This window comes from Mauremys reevesii, linkage group 20 (assembly GCF_016161935.1).
Source record: "Mauremys reevesii isolate NIE-2019 linkage group 20, ASM1616193v1, whole genome shotgun sequence".
NCBI lineage: Eukaryota > Metazoa > Chordata > Testudines > Geoemydidae > Mauremys > Mauremys reevesii.
Window position 1 is genome coordinate 22,742,413 of NC_052642.1, and position 22,907 is coordinate 22,765,319.

A 22,907-nucleotide genomic window follows, 5' to 3' on the forward strand; every position below is an offset into this window, starting at 1 on the left:
TGGAGCGTCGGTCAGCCAGTCCCCTTTTGTTTGCCCTGCACAGGTGGTTTTGGGGGAGAAAAGCATTAAAAAAAATTAGGAAAATGTGACTGAAAAATAAAACCGGGCAAGGACACCGAGGGATGTTTAGCACCTGACAATTCTTAACTCAATTTTTTAAATGACTAGATTTCAAAGTCAGTGTTCTTTTAACGTTGACACAAATAAATTAGAAAAAAATAACAGCTCTGATGTTAGTCAGAAGCAGAAAAATGTCCCTCATATTAAAATCAGACGGTATTTCTCTGATTTCTTGGGTCTTATCAGCCCTCAGGTCCAATAACTTTTCTAGGGCCCATGCAAGATAGAATTGTATAAACAAGGCCTACAACAAAATACAGCGATGCAAAATCCCAAAAGAGTCCTTCAGAAAGAGACTTTCAAAACGTGAATGGAGAGAATACCTAAGACCAGAAAAATACATTTTTCAAGCCTTCTATTTACACGACTTTGTACTTTTACACCTCATGCCAACAGTTCCATCTTATCACCCATGCACAGAGTTGTCCAACTGGCACCCTGTATTAATGTAAAGTTCAAATTGAAAAGAAGAACCGCTGTACTTAATTTAGAAAGTAAAGGTGACCGGCAAAGGCGGGGGTGGGGTCTCCTCCTTTTTTGTTCTGACATAATGGATTAAAGGTAGTTTGAAAGTTTTGTCAAAAAAATTTGCTTGCTTGCTTTTCACATCAAAAATTCAGATTTTGTCTACTCTGAAAACCTTATGGCGAAGGGGGAACTAATTAAACATCAACAAGGGTGGTCCAATACTACAGAAGTGAGGGCCATAAAAGATAGACATAGAAACAGAGACTAAAGGAGACTGAATCCTGAACAACTGAAAGGGGAGTGAGATAGGAACTACCTAATCAGAATCCAGGATTGTTACTCTGTGTCTCACTCTGGAGCCTGTTGAGTCAGCATGAAGCGATGGAACCAGCTACAAGCATGGCTGAGAGCTCTTTTTGCTCAGCATATCACAAGGTTCAATCATCAGTGGATTTAGCAGTCTGTTACCATCCAATTAAGTTCTCAGCCATTTTGAATTAACCCCTTATACCCATGCAATGTACAGCCACGTTACAGCAAGTGTCTACGCCATGAGTGTCCCTTTGTTTATTTACAAGGAACGTACGAAGTCCAATCTCTCTGAATGCAGAAGGAACCATGAATGATAGGAGCAATTTCTTAGCTTACAGCCCCCAAGCCTCTCAGGAAACACATGTTCCAAAAGCTTGCTCTACCTTGTTCCAGGGTCACACTGTACTTACAGGCTCCTGCGTGGCTTTCTTGCCTCTCTCTCTGTTGTCTGTTCTCACACATGCATACCCCTACCCAAGACAATACTCAACCAAAAGCTCCCGAGCATGCGAACCCTCTCCCCCATTTGTCTGAGGCAGGGATTTACACTTATGAGGGCGAGTTCACATTTTATCTCAGTGGGATTTTAACTCAACCCAGAACAAGGTTTCACCAAGCTCACATCATGCCAAGAACACTAGACCGTTGTGGTCTCAGAGGTGGTAACCAATCACCACCCTTATTCTACAGGTATGCAACAATGTCATTGGTTGTATGAGAGCGACTGCACAGATGGTGGATTACTTGGCCCAAATGCTACACCTGTGCGACAGCAGACACAATAAACCCCCTCAATACACACAGCACCTCACAGCAGCATATACCTGCACAATCCCCCTGTACAGAGATCAGCGCACACAAAACACCCCAAATGTCACTCTGAAACCTAGTGTCTGTCGAATCTGCGAGAAGCAATGGAAACAGCTACAAGCCAGGCTGAGAGCTCTTTTTGTTTAGAACAGGAGTCGGCAACCTTTCAGCAGTGCTGTGCCGAGTCTTCATTTATTGACTCTAATGTAAGTTTTCACGTGCCAGTCATACATTTAAGGTTTTTAGAAGCTCTCTTGCTATAAGTCTATAATATAGAACTAAACTATTGTTGTATGTAAAGTAAATAAGATTTTTAAAATGTTTAAGAAACTTCATTTAAAATTAAATTAAAATGCAGAGCTCTCGGAGCGGTGGCCAGGACCCGGGCAGTGTGAGTGCCACTGGAAATCCGCTCGCCATAGGTTGCCTACCCCTGGTTTAGAATATCACCAGGTTCAATCATCACTGAGATTTATGGCCTGTTAATGTCCAATTGTTAAGTTCTCAGCCATTCTTGCTTTTTTTTTTTTTTTTTAAATACACAGGACTTTACAAATTACATCCATGCAACAGTCCTTCCACTACTGGCTTTTAATCAGATTAATTACAACTTGTTTCGTTAGCATTTGTAAACATTTCTTACACAGTCCTGCTTAACGCACTCTTCAGAGAGGGATATATTTAATGATTCAATGACCCTGTCCCTTCAGCTAAGGAGCAAGGGCTTCAACAGATGTTTGGGACCCCAGAGAAGTCCTCTGATATAATTAAAGAAGGCCAGAGTTGACATTACTGATGAATCTAAGGTATAAAAGCAGCATCCCATCCTGTCTCACCCCGAGCACTGGCTCCACAGCTCCCACTGGCCAGGAACCACAGCCAATAGGAGCTGTGGGGGCGGCAGCTGCGAGTGGAGGCAGCAGCTGCGAGCGGAGGTTATACCAGTTATACTTGTAGAGTTATATCATTAGAAATCCCATATGGACACATTTATTGCAGTATAAGATTGGCTTTTTTTGTTTAGCTTAAACCTCTTCTCAAGTAACATAAGCTACATTTAAAAATCAAAATGAAGCACAAATAAGAATGTCCACATGGAAAGTTATACTGGTATAAAAGACGGTTACTCACCTGTAGTAACTGGTGTTCTTCGAGATGTGTTGCTCCAATCCATTCCAGTTAGGTGTCCTGGAATGGCGCCGCCATGGCGCTGAATATATATCCCAGCCGGCCCGTCCGCTCCTCAGTTCCTTCTTGCCGGCTACTCCGACAGTGGGGAAGGAGGGCGGGTCTGGAATGGATTGGAGCAACACATCTCGAAGAACACCAGTTACTAGTCTACAGGTTTCTTCTTCAGTGATTGCTCCAATGCATTCCAGTTAGGTGATTCCCAAGCCTTACCTAGGCGGTGGGGTCGGAGTGAGGCGTGGCAGAGTGCAGTAAGGCTGCATCGTCTCTTGATTGTTGCACCAAGCGCATAGTGTGCGCGAAAGTACGGAGGACCAGGTGGCTGCCCTGCATATCTCCTGGAGCGGAATATGGGCCAGGAAGGCAGCCGAAGAGGCCTGAGCTCTGGTAGAGTGGGCCGTCAGTCGGCGCCGTCAGTGGTACTCGGCGAGATCGTAACACGCCCGGATACAAGCCGTCAAATCCTCTGTGACGCTGCTCCGAGGAGGCGTGTGGCCTCGGGTAGAACACAGGAGGAAGATGTCCTGGTTTATATGGAAGGGACCTTTGGGAGGAAGGCCGGATGCGGTCGGAGCTGGACCTTGTCCGTGTGGAAGACAGGACCGACCGTCAAGGCACTGAGCTCGGAGACCCGTCGCGCCGATGTTATCGCGACAAGGAAGGCCGTCTTCCACGAGAGATGGAGCAAGGAGCAAGATGCCAGAGGCTCAAACGGTGGACCTATGAGCTTGGCCAACACCAGGTTTAAGTCCCAGACCGGCGTCGGGTGTCGGACGGGTGGAAACATGCGGTCTAACCCCCTGAGGAAGCGGGAGACCATATGGTTGGAAAATATGGAGCGTCCCTCAACCAGATAAAGATGCCAGGTGAACCCTTAAGGAGGAGACTGCGAGGCCCTGCTCCTTAAGAGACCAAAGGTAGTCCAGGATAACCGGAATAGGGGCGAGAAAGGGGTTGTGGCCTTTCTGCATTTTGCTAGATAGGTGGACCGCGTGGCCGGTTTCCTGCTCTCCGTCAGGACCGCTGAACAGCCCGCGAGCAGGATTGCTCGGCGCAAGTCAACCAGTCAGGTACCAGGCTGTAAGATGTAGGAGCGGAGGTCCGGGTGGCGGAGCCGCCAAGTCTTGTGTGATAAGGTCCGGCCACAACGGGAGAGGAATGGGTTCTCGGACGGACAGCTCGAGCAGCAGGGTGAACCAATGTTGCCTCGGCCAGGCGGAGCAATCAGGATGAGCCTCCGGCTTTAGGAGCACCCGATGAGCAGTGGGAGCGGAGGGAAGGCGTAAAGGAGGTGATCCTTCCATGAGCACACCCTGGAAGGAGCAGAACCGGCGCACTTCCTGTTGATCTCCGGCGCAAAGAGGTCTAGTTGGAAATCCCCACCTTGCACGTGCGAATGGACCACTGGAAGGATCTGCTGAGGCGATCGGCTATTGTGTTCTGAGTGCCCGGAAGAAGGTGAATGGAAAAGTCCCACAGGCGGCGCTTCCGTGCAAAGCATGTTGACATAGTACATCGCGGATGTATTGTCCGTCATCACGGTGACACAGCGGAGATGGGCCTCGAAGGCCTGAATTGATGTGTAGGCGAGCTCGGAGGACCAGGTGCCTTGCGTGTGAACATCGCCTGGTGCGCTCCCCAACCCATGTCCGAGGCATCTGTGGTCAAGGTAATGGAGGGACACGGCGGAAAGCCTGCACAGACTACCTGAGGATCAGCCACCAATTGAGGGTGTCGAGTGGCCTCGGGACTGTGACAATCAAGTCCATGTACACAGAGGCCAGCCACGTTTGGGGCATAAGTTGTCACAAAGTGCAACAGGACCGGGCTGTCGTCGTGGAAAAGGCTTTTCCGTGATGCAAGAAGATAGGCCCTGGCCAACTGGGAATAACTCCACCCTTTGAGCTGGAGTTAGTTGATGAGCAGACCGAGCTCGAAACAGCGACAGGATATCGGTCACTTGGTGTGCTACCAGCTGGCGTGATGGACCACCGCCATACACTTTGTGAACACTCGGGCGGTGGGCACTGCGAACTGGTAATGTCTGTCGTTCACCATGAAGCGGACGACATGGAAATAGGCGTCGCATGTCGAGGCGGCAAACCAGTCTCGGATCCAGGAGGGAATAATAGTCCCCCAGGATACCATGCGGAATTTGAGTTTTATCAGGTACCGGTTGAGCTTCGGAGGTCCAGGATGGGACGGAGGCCTCCTTTGGCTTTGGGGATGAGGAAATAATGGGAATAGAAACCCTTGCCCGCCTGTAGGCACCTCCTCTATGGCACCCAAGGTTAGGAGAGTCTCGATCTCTTGTTGAAGGACCTGCTCGTGAGCAGGGTCCCTGAAGAGGATCGGGAGGCGGGGGGAAGGAGGGGCGAAATAAAGCGGAGGCGGTACCTGACTGGACCGTAGACAGGACCCAGCTGTCCGATGTTAAACCGGCCCATGCGAAATAAGAGAGGCGGTTAAACAAAGGGGTAGGATCCGATGGAGAGACTGAAGAGCCGTCCCGGCGTCCCATCAAAACGCCTGCTTAGGCCCTTGGGGGGCCTTAGGGACGACTGGGACTGATTGCGCCTATTGCCTGATGGTGCTGTTATACGGTCGGGATCTGGCGTGGGTGAGCGGCCGGGAGGCTGTCTCCCAGAGTCCGGATGGCTCCGTCTTCTCTGAGAAAAGGCCGTGCGTTTCAAGCGGCAAGTCCTGCAGAGTACTGTACCTCCGGGGCCAAGGTGGAGGATTGGAGCCAGGAAATCTGAGTCTGCTGAATCGGCGCTGCCTGGATGGAGGTTTGCCGTCCTCGAGGAGGCGGTGAACTCCTGACAAGATCTGCAAACTTGGAGAGGAGAGCAGCATTTCGTAAGTGTATCGGGCCAGCAATGCCGATTGATTGGCTATGCGTAGCTGCAGGCCTCCAGCCGAGTAGATCTTCCGACCTAAGAGGTCCAGTCTTTGGACTTACTCGATCATTTACCGACTGGGAGTCTGGAGTCGGGTGAGTATACAAATACATCCTGTAGGGGAACCGGTGCCGTTGGAGGTACAGGCGCGGCGTTTGCCAGATGGTATTGGCATTACGCTGAATTGTCGAATAAAGGAGCGCCACCGGACTGGAGCCTCTGACCCGATTTCTCAACTACCTCTGCAATCGGGAGGTTAATGGATTGCGCGACCCTGCGAAGCAGGTCCTGGTGCGCTTTTAAGTCTATGGGTGGCGGGTCCGCTGTTGGCGAGCCCGCGACGCCGCCGTCCGGAGATGAGGCCGACGACAGGCCCTGGCCCGTAGGCTCTGGAGGTGGTTCGTCCACCAATGGGGCAGGGACCTCTACGGCTGGCTGCACCGGGTGGCTGCTCCTGTTGTAGGTGATGGTGGGGCCCTACTAACAGTCGCGCGCTCAGAACCCGTCGAGTGGGCAAGCTGTGCCCAAGGGACCCAGAAACCCCACTGCTGTGGGCCATAGGCTGGACCTGGGGTATCCGCTCTGAGGCCCGCTGCACTTCCACCCTGGGACACGACCGATGCTTGGCGTGACCACTGGGGCTGGCGCACCAACGACTGTCCCGCGGTCGCGTCGGCGCGCGCCTGGCGGAACCGGGGCCATGTCTGTTGTGCGACCTGCTGCGGCTTCTGTATCGGAAGCACTGCGGTCGTGGCGCCTGGAGTAGCTGCGGTCCCGTCGCCTGGGTGGCTGCGGTCCGGTGCCGAAGGACTGCGGTCACGGTGCCGAAGGACTGTGGTCACGCGACCTGTCTCTAGAGGCCGACCGTCGATGGGGAGCGGTGGCGAGGTGTTGATGATGGTGATCTGCTGGCTGAAGACCCTTGCGCGGTGATCGCCGGTGCCTGGGCGCTGCATCATGGCTGGCTTCCCAGCTCTGTCAGCGCAATAAGCTCCCGCGCCTAAGTCTCTGGCGTAGTTGGGAGTTCCAGCTCTACCTCGGGCGGTGCCGGGAGCAGGGGTGGCCGGGCTCAACGGCTCTTCTGGCGCGGAGCTGCGGATCTATGCACTGGCGTGCACCACCAGAGTTGACAGTGGCTGGACAAGTCCGGGCTGCTGCGCACGAGCCTGGTTCCGACTCCATCAGGATCTGCTTGAGCCTGGAGTCTCGCTCTTTCCTGGTCCGCGGTTTAAAGGCAGCACAAATTGGGCACTTGTCCCCAGACAGCGGAGGCAGGAATCGTGGCGTCGCCAACGGGCATCAACCGTTGACAAGGTGTCTGGGGCATGAGAAAAGGAAGGAGGACCCCTCCTAATTCCTTAACTACTATTCTAACTAACCAACTATGAACTAACTAGTAACTATATACAAGAAAACCGGAGAAACTGCTAGGGGTGTGGAGGACTAACAGAGCACTCCACAGTTCCAGCTAACCGGAAGAAGGAACTGAGGAGCGGACGGGCGAGCTGGGATATATATTCAGCGCCATGGCGGCGCCACTCAGGGGGCCCCAGCCCGCCCGCCCGGGGCTAGTAAAAGTTACCTAACTGGAATGCATTGGAGCAATCACTCGAAGAAGAACTATATTGGTTTAAATTCACACTTTAGGTTATACCAGTATAACCTTCCCACATAGACAAGCCCTAGTAACAAATCAAGAGCACAACACTATATACTTCAAAGGCCTCTCCATTTAGTTTTGGAACAAGGCATGCCCCTGTTTTAGATGGTCTCTGCCAGAGCCAATGAGAAAATCTCATTAAAAACAAAGGAATGCATAACTGATACTGTAGTGACTTGAAGAGATCTGCGGTATATACCCTAGATTACAATCTGAGCAAACCTTCCTTCAAATATTTAAAAAAAAAATAGAAAATGTTTTAACTGACTTTTTTCTTCAAAATAAAGATACACACCCATTGAAGACAATCAGAACCTATTTCTGAAGCATGAACAGTTCAGTTCATTCATGTGAACAGAATATTTATAGTTCATTGTAATTAAAAACAGTAGGACAAGAAGTAGGTACAAATTATACTTTCATCAGTACACAGTTAAACAAGTTAGTGCAGTAACAGAATAAAAATAAGAAACATAGGAAGTTTAGCTATGAAACTCGGATTCGAGGCTGGTTAGGAGAGAGAGGTATCAGAAACTGCTAAAGAATTAAATTAATATTTCAATTCTTCAAAGTACAGGTGGCAAGTCTAGGTCTGTGCTCATGGAAACCAAAAGGTTAGGCACTGTCAGGCCAGGTCATCTATCCCTTTGCCAGTGCAGGACTGCTTACAGCACAGGAGAAAATAGCATAGAGAAAAATCTTCTTCGGACTGTGCTGGGCAACAGCATCTGTACCACTTCTACGAGACTATTCCATAACCTAGTAGATTTCACTATCAGGAAGCATTCCAACCAAGCTATTCAACTCCAAGCCCTGGCTTTTCAAGCTTCAAAATCACAAAGTACAAGCTAATGATCTCTGCTAGAGTGTTCTAGAAAAACGAAAAAAAAAAATCTGGGGACTGCCATTAAAATATTTAATGTTGAACCTTATTGATGGCTCTTAAAAGTCTACCTGATCCACAGCCTGGAGAATCTCCCCACAATTATGCTGCTTTATCATATTTTCTCTCTCTCTCTTTTATTCTTCTTTCAAGATCCTTAAAATGATATTGTTCAGCAGAGTCCGTTTAGGAAAAGGATAAATTCTGGCTTGATCTGCTATTATTAAATTTTACAGGCAGGCATCCTTCTGAGTCCATGTCTCTATTGTATTCATTGCTATCATTCCTAGCAAGCCTTTATCTAGCAAGCAACAGGGTGGTTTTTTTAAAATTGAATTCAAAATGGAACATTTAAGGCTAAAAAGGCAACTCAGCTTCCTATTAAGTCTGAATGCTGTCAATCTTGATACAAACTATTTTTTATTTTACCATTTTGCTTACATATTATGCGGTTCCAGAAAACATGGCTCTTCCTGACTGGGTGAAATAAATGCTGCATAACATGCCAGGAGCGGACTAATCAGAAGCATGTTGAAAATGCTCAAAGAAACTTATTCTGTTTACACAATGCCCCGATTCATCTTAACTATTATATAAAGATTCTCCCTCGGGAGAGCCTGGATTAATTCAAGTCAGTTAATACCACAGCAATCTGGGTTTAATATACAAGCTATTCCACATACCTCATTGGATTGCTTCCCACTATATGACATTTTCTTGATGGCCACCACTTCATTGGTGCGCACATCACGTGCCTGTAACATTAAAACATGAAGTATCAATATCTTATATCAGAAAGAAAATACCCAGTAAAGAAAATAAAACAAACACAGAATGATTTCTCATTGGAATAGAAGTACTGAAAAGGCCTTATCCATTTAATAGTTAGCCTGGATATAGAAAGTTAAAATAATACATTCCACTGGGGGTGATGAATGTTGGATATATTCAGAAACTGAATAAAAAAAAAATCACATTCTTATTTGTGAGACGTGATTCTCAACTCATGCCATCTATTGTCAGCATCCATCAGTTCTCTGTAAGTTACTTATACACTAAAGAGCGTCTCTGTAAATGTGTTTTTTCTGATTTTAAAAAGCAGAGTAGATCATCTCTAAACCAACCTCTGCCCTTCCCCACAGCCCTGCCGTAAATAATCTGAACAAGTGAAATCAAGGCCCACTCTCCCATTCCACTCCAAACAGAAGGGAACATATACTGCAATATCATATGGCCAAAATTTGTACATTGGCCAAACCGGACAGTCTCTACGTAAAAGAATAAATGGACACAAATCAGATGTCAAGAATTATAACATTCAAAAACCAGTTGGAGAACACTTCAACCTCCCTGGCCACACGATTGCAACTGGACACCATTAAATTAGGTTTGAATAAAGACTGGGAGTGGATGGGCCATTACACAAAGTAAAACTATTTCCCCATACTTATCTTCCCCCCTCCCCCGCCCAGTTCCTTATATCTCCTTGTCAAGTGCTTGAAATGGGCCATTTTCATTACCACTACACACAGTTAGTTTTCTCTCCTGCTGACAACAGCTCACCTTAACTGATCACTCTCCTTATAGTGTGTACGGTAACACCCATTGTTTCATGGTGTGTGTGTGTGTGTGTGTGTGTGTGTGTGTGTGTGTGTGTGTGTGTGTGTGTGTGTGTGTGTGTGTGTGTGTGTGTGTGTGTGTGTGTGTGTGTGTGTGTGTGTGTGTGTGTGTGTGTGTGTGTGTGTGTGTGTGTGTGTGTGTGTGTGTGTGTCTTCCTTCTGTATTTTCCACTATATGCATCCGATTAAATGGGCTGTAGCCCACGAAAGCTTATGCTCAAATACATTTGTTAGTCTCTAAGGTGCCACAAGTACTCCTGTTCTTTTTGTCAGATATTTCTGACATCAGCTGCAAACACTGGACACCGCCTTTCCGACGCTGCCAGGAGAGGATAAATGTTGAGTGTGATACAAAGTAGATCACATAAATGAAGGTGTTTGCCATAAAGAGACATACGCTTATTTTCAAATTCTGATTCTTGAATTTCTTGTCCAGCATTATTTACAACTTATAACATCATAGAAATGTAGGCCTGGAGGGAACCTCAAGAGGCTATGTAGTCCAGCCCCCCATGATGAGGGAGGCCCAAGTAAACCTAGACCATTTTTGACAGGTTTGCCCAAGCCTGTTCTTAAAAACCTCCAATGATGGGGATTCCACAATTTCTCTTGGGAGCCGATTCTAGAATTTAACTATCCTTATAGCTAAAAGTGTTTCCTAATATCTAACCTGAATCTCCCTTGCTGCAGATTAAGCCCACTGAGCCTTGTCCTACCTTCAGTGGATGTGGAGAACAAATTGATCACAACCCTTTTTAAAACAGCCCTTAACACATTTGTAGACTTATCAGGTCCTCCCTCATCATCTTTTCTCAAGACTAAACAATACCCAGGGGTTTTTAACCTTTCCTCAAAGGTCCGGGTTTCTGAACCTTTTATCATTTTTGATGCTCTCCTCTGGAATCTCTCCAATTTGTCCACATCTTTCCTAAAGTGTGGCATCCACAATTGCATCAAGTACTCCAGCTGAGGCATCATCAGTGCTGAGCAGAGCAGGACAATTACTTCCTGTGTATTGCATGTGACACTCCTGTTAATACACCCCAAAATGATATTAGCTTTTTTCACAATTGCATCATATTGTTGACTCATTCAATTTGTGATCCACTATAACTCCCAGATCCCTTTTAGCAGTACTACTGTCTAGCCAGCAATTCCCCATTTAGTTTGTGTGTGTTTGATTTTTCCTTCCTAAGCTTCATATTTTGCTCTTATCTTTAATGAATTTCACCTTATTGATTTCAGGGCAATACTCCAATTTGTCAAGGTCTTTTTGAATTCTAATCTTTTTCTCTAAAGTGCTAGCAAATCCTTCTCATCTTGGTATCATCTTCATATGTCATAAGCATGCTCCCCACTCCATTATCCAAGTTATTAATGAAAATGGTGAAAAGCATCAGACCCAGGACAAACCCATGCAGGACCTCACTAAATACATCCTCTCAGACTGACAGCAAATCATTTAAATAAACCATTTTTTTAAACCAGTTTGGCACCCTCTCTTATAGTAATTTCATCCAGACGACATTTTCCTAGTTTGTTTATAAGAACGTCATGTGGAACTATGTCAAAATCCTTATTATACAATCAACATACATCACATCTACACCTTCCCCACTCCTATCCACTAGGTCGGTAAACCTGCCAAAGAAGGAAATTGTGTTGGTTTGGCATGATTTGTTCTTGACAAATCCATGTTGGCTATTACTTATAATTCTATTATCTTCTAGGTGATTACAAATTGATTAATAATTTGTTCCAGTATCTTTCCAGATATTGAAGTTAGGTTGACTGTCTATGATTCCCCCGTCCTCTTTGTTCCCCTTTGCCCTCTCCTCCTCTGGGACTTCAGCAGTCCTCCATGAGTTCTCAAAGATAATTGCTAACAGTGCTGAGATTGCTTCAACTAATCTCTTAAGTACCCCTAGGAAGAGTATAGCACAATAAAAGTTAATGGCTCTTAATGCTACAGACTGATTTTCTGCTCTCAGACAATTTACAATCTGAATTAAGACAAGATGACAATATAGGGAGTGGACAATATAATAATGCTGTCAGTGGGAACCCAATGTATGTGTTCTGAAGTAAAGCTATTGTTTTAATTTTTATTTTCATTACATTTTAGCAGAGGCCCTGAAACACTCAAGGAACAGCACACAGCCTCAAAGCAAAAAGGAGAGCATTGTGTTGTTTAGCAAAACAAAATCCCACCCAATCCTCTGCTGAAAGTTCCATACACGGCTAAGGAGGTGGGGGAACTCCTCAGGGCCTCTCCCCCATGTGTGTCTGACTTGACCAAATCCAAAATAAAATTAAATACAATGGTGTATGTCATGAATTTCAATGACGCTACTACTAAAATACTAACTCTACTAGTAATTTCAATGCTGCCTTACAATGAAGGATCTCCAATGATCTAGGAGGTGAAAGTATGAAGAAAGCTAAATTACCCTATCTGCTGCAATCTCAAGATACAGTTAACAAAAGAATACTCAAATTAAATTTCAGGTTGCAAAATTAGCAACTCTGACCTAATCACTCAGTGTTGCATTCTATGAAACACAGGCTTCCAGAACTTTCATTACATTCAGGACTATAGAGTTTGTAAAGGGGTTTCTCAGCCATATTCTGATACTTTGCCATTCATTGTTGACAGTGAATTCTGAAACCCTCTTAATCTCAATGATGAACTTCTGACTAGCTTTAACCATTTTCTTTTTGTAACTGAGGATGCTGCATTTATTTCAGTGTTGAGTCTACATTACAATCTGTTTATTTAAAGTAACTATTAAAAATGCAAAATTTATTTTTTTACCAGTAAAATTTAAACATTGTAACTCCTAGAGATCTTCTCTAGGCAGAGGAAATTGTTCATAGACCCAACTGTTTCCTCTGGCACAACCATGCCCATCAGTATTAGCTAGGGCTGTAATTTATTAAGCACAAAGCAGATCTTAAGTGAGGACTGCTTGCCAATCCAAAATACAGCAACAACATGCCCTGTGTTTCTGCTGAAATAAAAGGCAGAAATAAGATTTAAAGAGCTGTTGTCACCTCGTGAAAACTGTGAAAAACATTCAATTGAGAAATAATTCTGCTCATTAAATTTTCTCTATCTTCCTAAGATTTTTATCTACAGTACTACTGAATTGCTGGAGATGTGGATTTTAACAGGGCAACATTAATACACATTGTTTCAGAGGGCCCTTGTATCCCCTATTTGGATTCATTATTTGAAAGGATGAACTACAGGTACCAACACTGACAGGGATGAACCTGCTTTGCTATTAGAAAATATCAGCATACCTGATCTTTTGAATAAGCAGGGATAGGTGGCTCTTCAAGAGTGCCCTGGAAGTCAAACATCTAGCACTGATCTACTGCAAGACCACCACCACTCTGGCCAGGCAAAAATCTAGAACCCTCTGGATCCCCATCCTTCTCGAGAAAATTCCCTTTGCTCATCACAATAAAATGAACATCTGCAACAGTCTTTGGCAGCCCAACTATCAGTAACAAACATCAGCCATGGCTGCTCCCTGTGCACCTGATACAGGCACTGAAGGTATAATTCTGCCCTACTGAAGTCAATAGTGAAACTCCTATGGACTTCCATAGGGGCAGGATTTCACCTCTAATCTACAAAATCTCTGGGGTTGGGACCTTGGAATATAACAACAAACTCAGATTGTGGAGCCCAATGCACTAGATAAATATCAACTTAGTCTCGCAACAGACTTGTGAGGGACAGAAATATCCTCATTTACAAAGGGGGTCGGGGCTGACTTGCCCAAGATCACAGAATCAGCACCACAGCAAGGAAGGGAACCCAGGGCTACCGTCTCCCAGCCCTTCACCTTCACCACAAGGCCAGACTCCATCCCAAGGAGGCAAAATTCAAATACGTTTTTTTTAAACTTGCTTCAGTTTTATACTTTACATTTTTGAATACATCCTGCTATACTCATCTGACGATATTCTTCTTTGTTTCCATACCAGCTGCAATTCTGTTGTTGTGCTACTATCTTTCTGTTTGTCCATATTCCTATACTGCTTGGATAATTACTACCCTTAAACCTTCAATAAATAATTAAGAAAATATTTATTAACAACACTGCACAGGTTTGCTGTGGCGAGGGACACTGGAGGGTTAACAGAGAGTGCTTAAAATACCACCCTGAACCTACCATAAAAATACTTCCCTTGCCCCACATACCCCAAAAAACATCTATAATATTTGGGCGATTGGCCCAATAGATGACAAATATTCAAGGTAGAACAATCAGACTGAGAGAAAAGAAAATCGTGGGAATATCTGTTGAATAGAACCATCACCTAGCACACTTATCACAAAGGATTTGAGGTTTATTTGGGGGAGGGAGGAGGGAATCACTGAAATAATCACATTGGTGAACAGCTACAATAAAAAAGGGCAAACAAGACACCAGATTATAGCAGCAGAAGGAATGAAGACATAACAAAAGAGTCGGTACACCCACCTCCTTGCCCTCTCTGGAGTACTCTACATAGCGCTGGTTACTGTATAAAAGAAAGGCTATTCTTGCACTGAAAAGGATAAAGTATTAGGGCAGCAAAGATGATACTAACAACAAAAATGTAATCGGTAGTCTTGTGATAACTGGGGTGATAATACCCTGAGGTGAGCCAACAGAGTTCATGAAAATAATGAAAGGAATCGTAGTTAAACTTTATACAATGTTCTAAAACTTGGAGAGCAGGATAGAAAGTAGACCTATGGAATAAGTTATTACAGAAGATGATCAAAGGAGTATGAGTTTGAGTGAAATCTAGACCTGGTTTTGGACATGTGGGTGAAGGGGTGGAGTAAGAGGTATAATAAAGAAAAGGAAAACAGAATTAAAATACAATTCAAAGGGCAAGATTTTGGGGCTGTATGGCTTCTTCCAGTTCCTAAACAGTTCCTAGATGTGTTTTAACAACAACATTCCCAGGCCAAGCTGTATACAACGAAAGTAGATGGGGGAAAAAAAGTTTCTTTACTAAAAAAAAACACAACCGATCCTCCCCAAAAATAACACCCACCTCAAACACACAAATATTATTGATCATAAGTTAACATCAGCAGTCAATAGCTGCCAGAATCTGAATATGAAAAGAAAAGAGAGCCATGAAGGGTGACAACCAGAGAGTTAAAGGCATCCAGTTTCTTTGAAGTGTCTTCCCTAGCCTGGAAAAATCCATGACATCCAAAACAAGGGCTGCACTGTTGTTATGATGCCACCCAATTTATTAAGTGATCATACAACCCAGGGCCTGTCTGAGATTTCAGCCATGTATGCACATGCATAGTGTGTTCAGTCCTCAAGAGAAGGCAAGGTATCAAAGTTTCCAAGAATGGAGTAGCTAGACCAATGACACAAGACGTATGCGTGTGACGCAAAAAGCATAACAAAGCTGATACTTTGTACAGCAGGTTTGGCAATGCTCCTTTGAAGTTTTAACTACATTTAACTTAACTAGAGAACACTTTAATAGTGTATTATCCAAGAATTGAATATTGCTGATGGAACACAAGATAATTTTTATTTTAGTAAGGAATTACTGGTTTTGCAAGAAAATCAGAAATGAGATATTCATGCCCTCCCAATCTAACTTCATATACATAATATTTACCTTAACAAATTCCTCTCCACCCACCAGGTCCATATCATATTTTTGGGTAGAGCTTTATATGTAATATAATGTCTATCTAAAAAATAGTTTCAGATACAAAATTTCTTACAAGAGATTTTCAAGAGCAAAAAAGGTACTGTAATCGCATGTCTAGTTTGTGTGTTGAAGCTAAAATGCAAAATGACAATATACAGTAACATACCACACATCTTCTATGGGGCACACTCCTTTATTAACAAAAGACACATGATACACAAACATTTGAGCAGCATCATGCAAAGCTTATCTTTGCCCTTTAGGAAGACTGTTTAATCTCCTACCTGCAGTGCATCAGAAGCACAATCTGAACACAGTAAGGTAGAAATCCCTCTTTGTTAATGAACTTTCTGACAATAATGTTTAGTGAGAGAGCATGTAGAGAAGAGGAGGGTTGAAAAGCTTGGGAGGGTGGGTTCTCCACCATTTAAATTCATGGCAGCACTTGTCATGTTGCTTGAAGGGTGTCCTGGTAAAGGGCATCCAACCCTTATATGATTTTTAACTTGAAAAGAAACATGGAGTTCACAGAGATACTGATGTGATGAATGCTCCTCTTTTCTTGCTGTTTGAGAGCACCCCTACCACAACGCATGCAGGTGACTGCTAACAATGTGCTTGTTTTAGTTAACTATCCCCTATGACACTTATGTGCCATAATAATATGTAGCAAGGTTGGAAACATTTAAAAATTGTATCAAAAAGTGGGCAGAGGGGAGGAGTGAGTCAATATGAAATCTATTTCCAGTTTTTTCTGCAGTGAATTTAATGCTATTAAGCAATGTTCACCTGTGGCATTTACTTCATTATAAAACATTTGCTCACACCGATCTGTTCCCAGACAGTGGCTGCTCATAATTTTAAGCAAGGAACAAAATTAAGAAGTTTTTCCTAATTAGTTCATCTGTGCTGCATTAAATTTGTGCCGGAAGGTTCCCAACGTTGTCTGCTGCAATTATTAACAATGAATAGGAAGCTCATAAAATACTGACACAAATAGCTCTCTGTAAGAAAACTGACAGGTCTGGCCACACCTCTTATAAATGAGAAAAGGTTTGCACCAGAAAATGGCCTTTTAATGAAGGTCTCACAGTATGCACTTTGGTTAACAGACAGTAAGTTGCAAATGAAGTAGCTGTAAGAGGCTAAGAGAGATCCCATGTCTCAGCTGTGCTATGTAAGCAGAGAGCAGGCGGGGAAAAATCCAGTTCTCCAAAAGCTCAGGTCAAGTAGAAATGTTATATGGACAAGTACTGGGATTCCTGTCTGTTGGACAAGGACAGCAGGGGACGCTGGGGCAGACCAAATGACACAGTGAGAGAGAAAATGGCTGTGGAGGGGCTGAGTGGCGGGTGGAGAAAGAAAACTGAGCTGCTCACAGGAGCAAGGGGTGAGAAGGAACTGTATGGCGCAACAGAACTGCACTGCCAGTCAGAGGGGAGGGGCTGAAATGAAGAGGAGCTGAGCAGAGCAATAGAACTGAGCTGCCAGTCATGAACAGTGGCGGAAATATGGGCCTTGATGATGTTAGCCAGGTGAGACCAAGAAGAGGTACACTACTGAGCATGCCCAAGACTGAGCCTCAGGTGAACACGTTCCCTGTTAGTGCTGTGATTAGTATGTGGGGTCTGCGGAATGGAGAGATTGAGTCTGGGCTTTTCAGCTGCAGACAGATAGTTTAATGGCAGTTAACACTGCCAGAAGGGTAACCAGGAGTTTAATTGGCTAACCAAGCCAGAGTAGCTGTAGTTTGTTTTATGACACAGACTTGATTACTTGCTGATGCAAAACACTCTTTGATTTATGATGGAAGCTGTCTCTTTTCAAGTACTTTGCCTTGCAATTGCAAACTTTGCTGCTGCTGCTAGCCCCCTGCAATTTTAATGTGCAGATAGATCCCTGACTACTTACTACTGTTTGTATTACTGTCGTGCCTAAGAGCCCCAGTCATGGACCCTGACCCGGCTTCTCTTATTATTAATATGGTTGTAACACCTAGGGACTCAAGGGAGGGATTGAGGCCCCATTGTGCTAGACACTGTGCAAACACATAACAAGACCACCCTCCCTCACCCAAAGAGCCTACCATAAAAACCGCAAATGTTTCAGACTAGTTAATTTTCCTCAATAAGTAGTAAAAAAGCAATATCCAGAGTTAAAAATTAGCCAGCTAATATTCACAAGTTACCGTCTATTCAAATTACTTACAAAATAAACTGCTCCAAAGCTTCCATGGCCAATCTCTCGGAGATCTGTGAAGAGTTTTTCTGGATCTTCTTTGAAGAAGAGCTCTGCAATTTCTGGGTCCTTCAGGCTGCCCGCTCGGCTGGTTGATGGCATCCTGCTGGGCAGTTAGCCGACTGACTATCTGGGTTGAAAGTGCTGCCTCAACCCTTTGTTCATCTGTATGAATGGGGCCTCTTCACCATGGATTACTGTAAAAAAAACATTACAACTTATCACTGATTACGAATCTCAGAGCCAGAGCAAAGCAACTCATTACTGAAGTCTATAGATAAGCAGAGTCCAAATTTCTTGTAGACCAAGCATCCCACTCATAACGAGTGATGCTGTTAACACAGGAGTTGCTATACCAATCAGTCCAACTGCTACGCAAGTCTGGTATCTTGCCTTCAACAGAGGCCTGCAACTTATCCCTCTATGGAAGGCACACAAAAAATGAAAACCCACCTACAATCCACTTAGCCAATCATGCAGGGATCTAATGGGAAAAAATTCCTTCCAGGCCTACAAAAATTGACCAGCTTATGAAGGCTTAATTCCCCATGTGATCTTTCATTTGCAGAGATACAGATGTCAGTGGTTATATAATTATCTGCTCCTTTTTAAAAATCAACCCAACAGTATGTGTCTCGATGACCTCTGGCAATAGTGAATTCTCCTGCTTATAGTGTGTGTAAAGGAACATTTCCTTCCTTGGTTCTAAACTTACTGCCCTTTAGCTTCATTTAATTCAGTATTACCTTCTTCTTTGATTAGACCACAGGCTAAAAAGGAGGTACTGATCAACTGTCACTAATTTTCAATACTTCCGTCAAATCACCTTTAACCCTTCTCTTTTCATAGTTAAATAAGGGCTTGTCTGCCCTTGAAATGCTGCAGCTGCACCATGCTAGTGCTACCTACCCCCATGGGGCGGGGGGGCTCTCTCATCAGCCTAGATAACCTCCGAGAGGTGGTAGCTAGGTCAAAAGGAGAATTTGGTCGGTATAACTAGGTCGTGCAGGGGTGTGAAAAATTCACACACCTGAATAACGCAGCTAACTCAACCTAACCCCCAGTGTAGTCAGCGCTACGTCAACGGGAGAACTCTCCTGTCAACCTAGGCTGTCACCTCTCAGGGAGATGAATTACCTAACCCTCCCATTGGTGTAGGTGGCATCTTCACTGAAGCTCTACAGAGGTGCAGTGTAGACAAGCCCATACCCTCAGACTTTTCAGTCTCTTCTGATACGTAAATTCAAGACCTCTATATTATATGCCTGCTCTTGATATTTTCTATCACTATCCACATCTTAGAGGGATGGTGACCAAAATCAGAAAGAGTAACATGTGTCTGTCCCTTCAGACAAACTGCTATAAGCACATAACAAAGCTATTTGCATTAAGCCATCTCCAATAGCTTTTCACAGAAGAACCTGAAAGTTCAGAAGCCATTAGCATGTGTGAAGTGTTTTGTGTTTTAAGTGTGCTTTGCCTTACATTTATCCAAAATGTATACGCCATTTTGGACCATGTCTACACTAGGAAAAAAGCTGTACTTTTAATGTGTTAAAATCCTATTGTAGACAGGGCAGTTGCAGTTCTAACATGTTAGGGTTTACCTGGACCAGCTAACACAAGTTAAAACAACAACAATTTGCCTTGTCTACTCTAGGATTTTCGCTAACATGTTAAAAACTCACATTTTCGCCTAGTGAGGACAAGGCCTTGGCAATGGGAGTTTCTCACAATCCTCCATAAAATGTTACCAACCAAAACAACTGTATCACTGGCAAATAGCTAACATGCTGTCCACTTTCTTCTCCAAATCTTTTTGTTCTGTCTAGTCAAGGTTTACATTTCCACACTTTACATTTTGTATGTTAAACCTACAGGAGGTTTTTAACTTCATAGCAGACAAGGACCATAAATCTGAGTTTAAGCGTTATGTTTAAAGGTAATTATCCCTGCCCAATTGTCTCCTTTTCTGGTCTCTATACCCCCACCTCTCTTCAAGTCTCCAGACCTCTGTTGAATAATTGGTTCTGCCCCTCCCCCGGAAGCGACTCCTACAGAAAAAAATAATGCTCCTTAAGTGCTTGTGCATAGTAGTATTTTCCTCTAGGCACCAGCAGCATGTGAAACTGACAAAGACAACATGATCCTTGTTAGTTTCAAGCAACTGCCAGAATCACACCATGGAAAGCACTATTGTGTTTGAGCACAGCCAAGCTAGGATGCTGCATGACTCTCCAGCTTGTCTGGCTAAGAGGGATTTGGGAGATAGGATGCAAGAAAATCAAGCAAAATCCAGGATTTCCATAATGTACCTCCAAACAGCTAGAATTTTAAACATTTGTAATATAACCATAAATGTGTTTCCATGATAGCCCATTCTCAACACCTAAGGAACAATTACACATGCAGATACACCTCTACCCCGATATAACGTGACCTGATACAACACAAATTCGGATATAACATGGTAAAGCAGTGCTCCGTGGGGCAGGGCTGCGCATTCCGGTGGATCAAAGCAAGTTCGATATAACGCAGTTTCATCCATAACGCAGTAAGATTTTTTGGCACCCGAGGACAGCAATATATCAAGGTAGAGGTGTACCACAGTGATGGATTGAGTATAAGAAATTAAATGGAATTATGAACTGTTGTGCACATATAATTATTAATGTGTTTTATGTATTTATTTATGCAGGTGCCATTACAGTGACACTGATGTCAACCTATTAATTTATCTGTTCATTTATATTAAAACATATGATTAGCACAAGAATTATATATATATATATTAGTAGCTCAATCTTATCACAGAAATGTAGGACTGGACAGGACCTTGAAAGGTCATCTAGTCCAGTCCCCTGCACTGAGGCAGGACTAAGTATTATCTATTTTTATCTCTTAAGGTTTCACACAGGAGAGAACAAGAATTAGCTGCAATTTAGTAGACACCTGAAATGTACTTCATTTAAAACAGATGTGATAGAAAAGCAAAAAGGTCAACAATATTATATTTGATTCCAGCCCTAAAAAGAACATGACATTAAAAGACAACTGTTTCGCATTTACAGTCTAGAGCTGAACAATAGACAAAAACCATAAGTCAGAGAGGCAAGAGAAAGGAATGGGGGAAGGGAGCTGATAACCACAGCACACTCAGTAGTATTGAAGGAATGTTTCTTGGATCAACGGTAATGATGTCATGTTGCATCTTTTAAAAAGCATCAGATTCTTACAAAAAGGACATTGTTGTTCAAAAGCAACTGCTGCAATCCCACAATGCTCTTTCCCTTACATCTGTTAATCAGTGGGGTCTAGGCTTGGACAAACCTGCCAATATGGCCAAAAGTCACATGTCCCCTTTATAAGTGCATCTGAGAAAGAGAGAGAGAGAGAGAGAGAATGCGAATCCTAGATACACAGAGCTGAGACAGATTACAGGGTTGTCCCCCTCAAACTAGCCACTATTCTCATTCTTGGCATGATTTTTGAGTATGCCTGTGAAATGTCATCAACAGGCAGGGCTTTTTACCAGTGCTGAAACTCCCTCCAGGCTAACTGACTACTTGTACAGAAGTCGTGTGAGGCTGGTTCCCTGCCTTACTTCACTACTAAATGGCAAATTAAAGCGGGACCAGCAAAAACGTCAGGACTATTTATCTGTTATTTCAAATACCTTAAAATAAATTTTCTTTGTAGTCTCAAAGTTTGATTATCCTGAATCTTGAACATAATTACTACTTTATATTTAAAGTACATAATATATGTGTGTGTGTGTGTAGATATATATACACACACACACAAACTAATTTTAGTGCAATAGTTACAAATTTATACATGATGTTATGCCTATCCTTGTGTAAGTTTAAAATGAACAAGCATTGCCAAGACATAGAGCACAATTTCCACCCATTAAATAGCTTTACATCTTCTTGCTGTCTTTTGCTTTATTGTACAATTAAATAGTTCCACTTAAAAAAAAAAGTTGTAACATTAACTATCCCTTGTCTTTTTCTGAAGCAGGAAGTACACAACACACATGAAGGTTCAGCAAGTCTATCAGTTCAAACACTCTACCCTGCCAGGGTGGAGATTTAAATCAAGACCATTTAAATCAGCAATTTAATTCATGATTTAAATCACCAAGTGGAAAGCCTAAATTTAAATAACTGATTTTAATCAACTTTTCCATTTCTATTTCAGTCATTTTCTAAAGAAAGATGCATTCTCGTAGGTTGATATAACTATTAAAACATGTTACTTTGCAACTAACTAGAACCTTTACATAAGACTTGGTACAACTTTATGCTACCTACGAGGTACACTATAACTATATACATTTATTCAAGCAATTATATAGCTTAATATTTTCAGATTCTTATTAATTGTACAATTTCAGTATGTTAAAAAATGGTGAATAATATATTGCTTATTTACTAGAGAATTAACTTTTTACTCATGATTTGTGTCAAGCTGCATTAGGATAGTAACTGGAAGTTAAACACACAAAAAAGTGTATAAAATGTATTTTTATTAAACAAAACAAGCCCTTAATACAGTATATGGTCTAGAGTGCCATATTTATAAAGCTCAAACTCAAAAGTTAGATGTTTTCCCCTGATTCTGTCTGTATATAGAAAAGCAGCCTTTATCTCAAGGTTTTAGATAGAGGCTCATGGATTCTACATATTTATTTTAAAATGTTTAAAGAGATTAGAATAAGTTTAGGCCATAACATACTTTATATTAAATTCAGATTTCATTTTAAACAGGTTTATTTTAAAAAAGAAAAATATATAATTTAAATAAAATCAGAAAAATCCAATTTAAATAAAAAAATCAATTTTTATCCACCTCGTTACTCTCTTTCTTGGAACAAAGATGCTTTAATTTTTGGAAGAGGTGGGAGTTGGAAGGAGGAAAGGAGATTTCAGAGAGAGAGAGAGAGAGAGAGAGGAAAGTGTACATGCATTATTTTAGATGCAGTAATAATGCAGATATATCATAGTACAACATAG

The 22,907-nt window shown here is 43.1% G+C and overlaps 1 protein-coding gene across 4 annotated transcripts in view; it reads right to left on the reverse strand.

The window, feature by feature from the left end:
* The window catches only part of TAOK1 (TAO kinase 1), a 99,388-nt gene that overhangs the window by 36,972 nt on the left and 39,509 nt on the right, over nt 1-22,907 (reverse strand). For all 4 annotated transcript variants that reach the window (XM_039507669.1, XM_039507666.1, XM_039507667.1 and 1 more), the window contains exons 2-3: nt 17,860-18,086; nt 9,025-9,096 (exon numbers count right to left, since the gene is read on the reverse strand). In XM_039507669.1, the coding sequence (XP_039363603.1) occupies nt 9,025-9,096; nt 17,860-17,991 (204 nt within the window). In that variant the 5' untranslated portion in view covers nt 17,992-18,086. The remainder of the gene's footprint in view (nt 1-9,024; nt 9,097-17,859; nt 18,087-22,907) is intronic.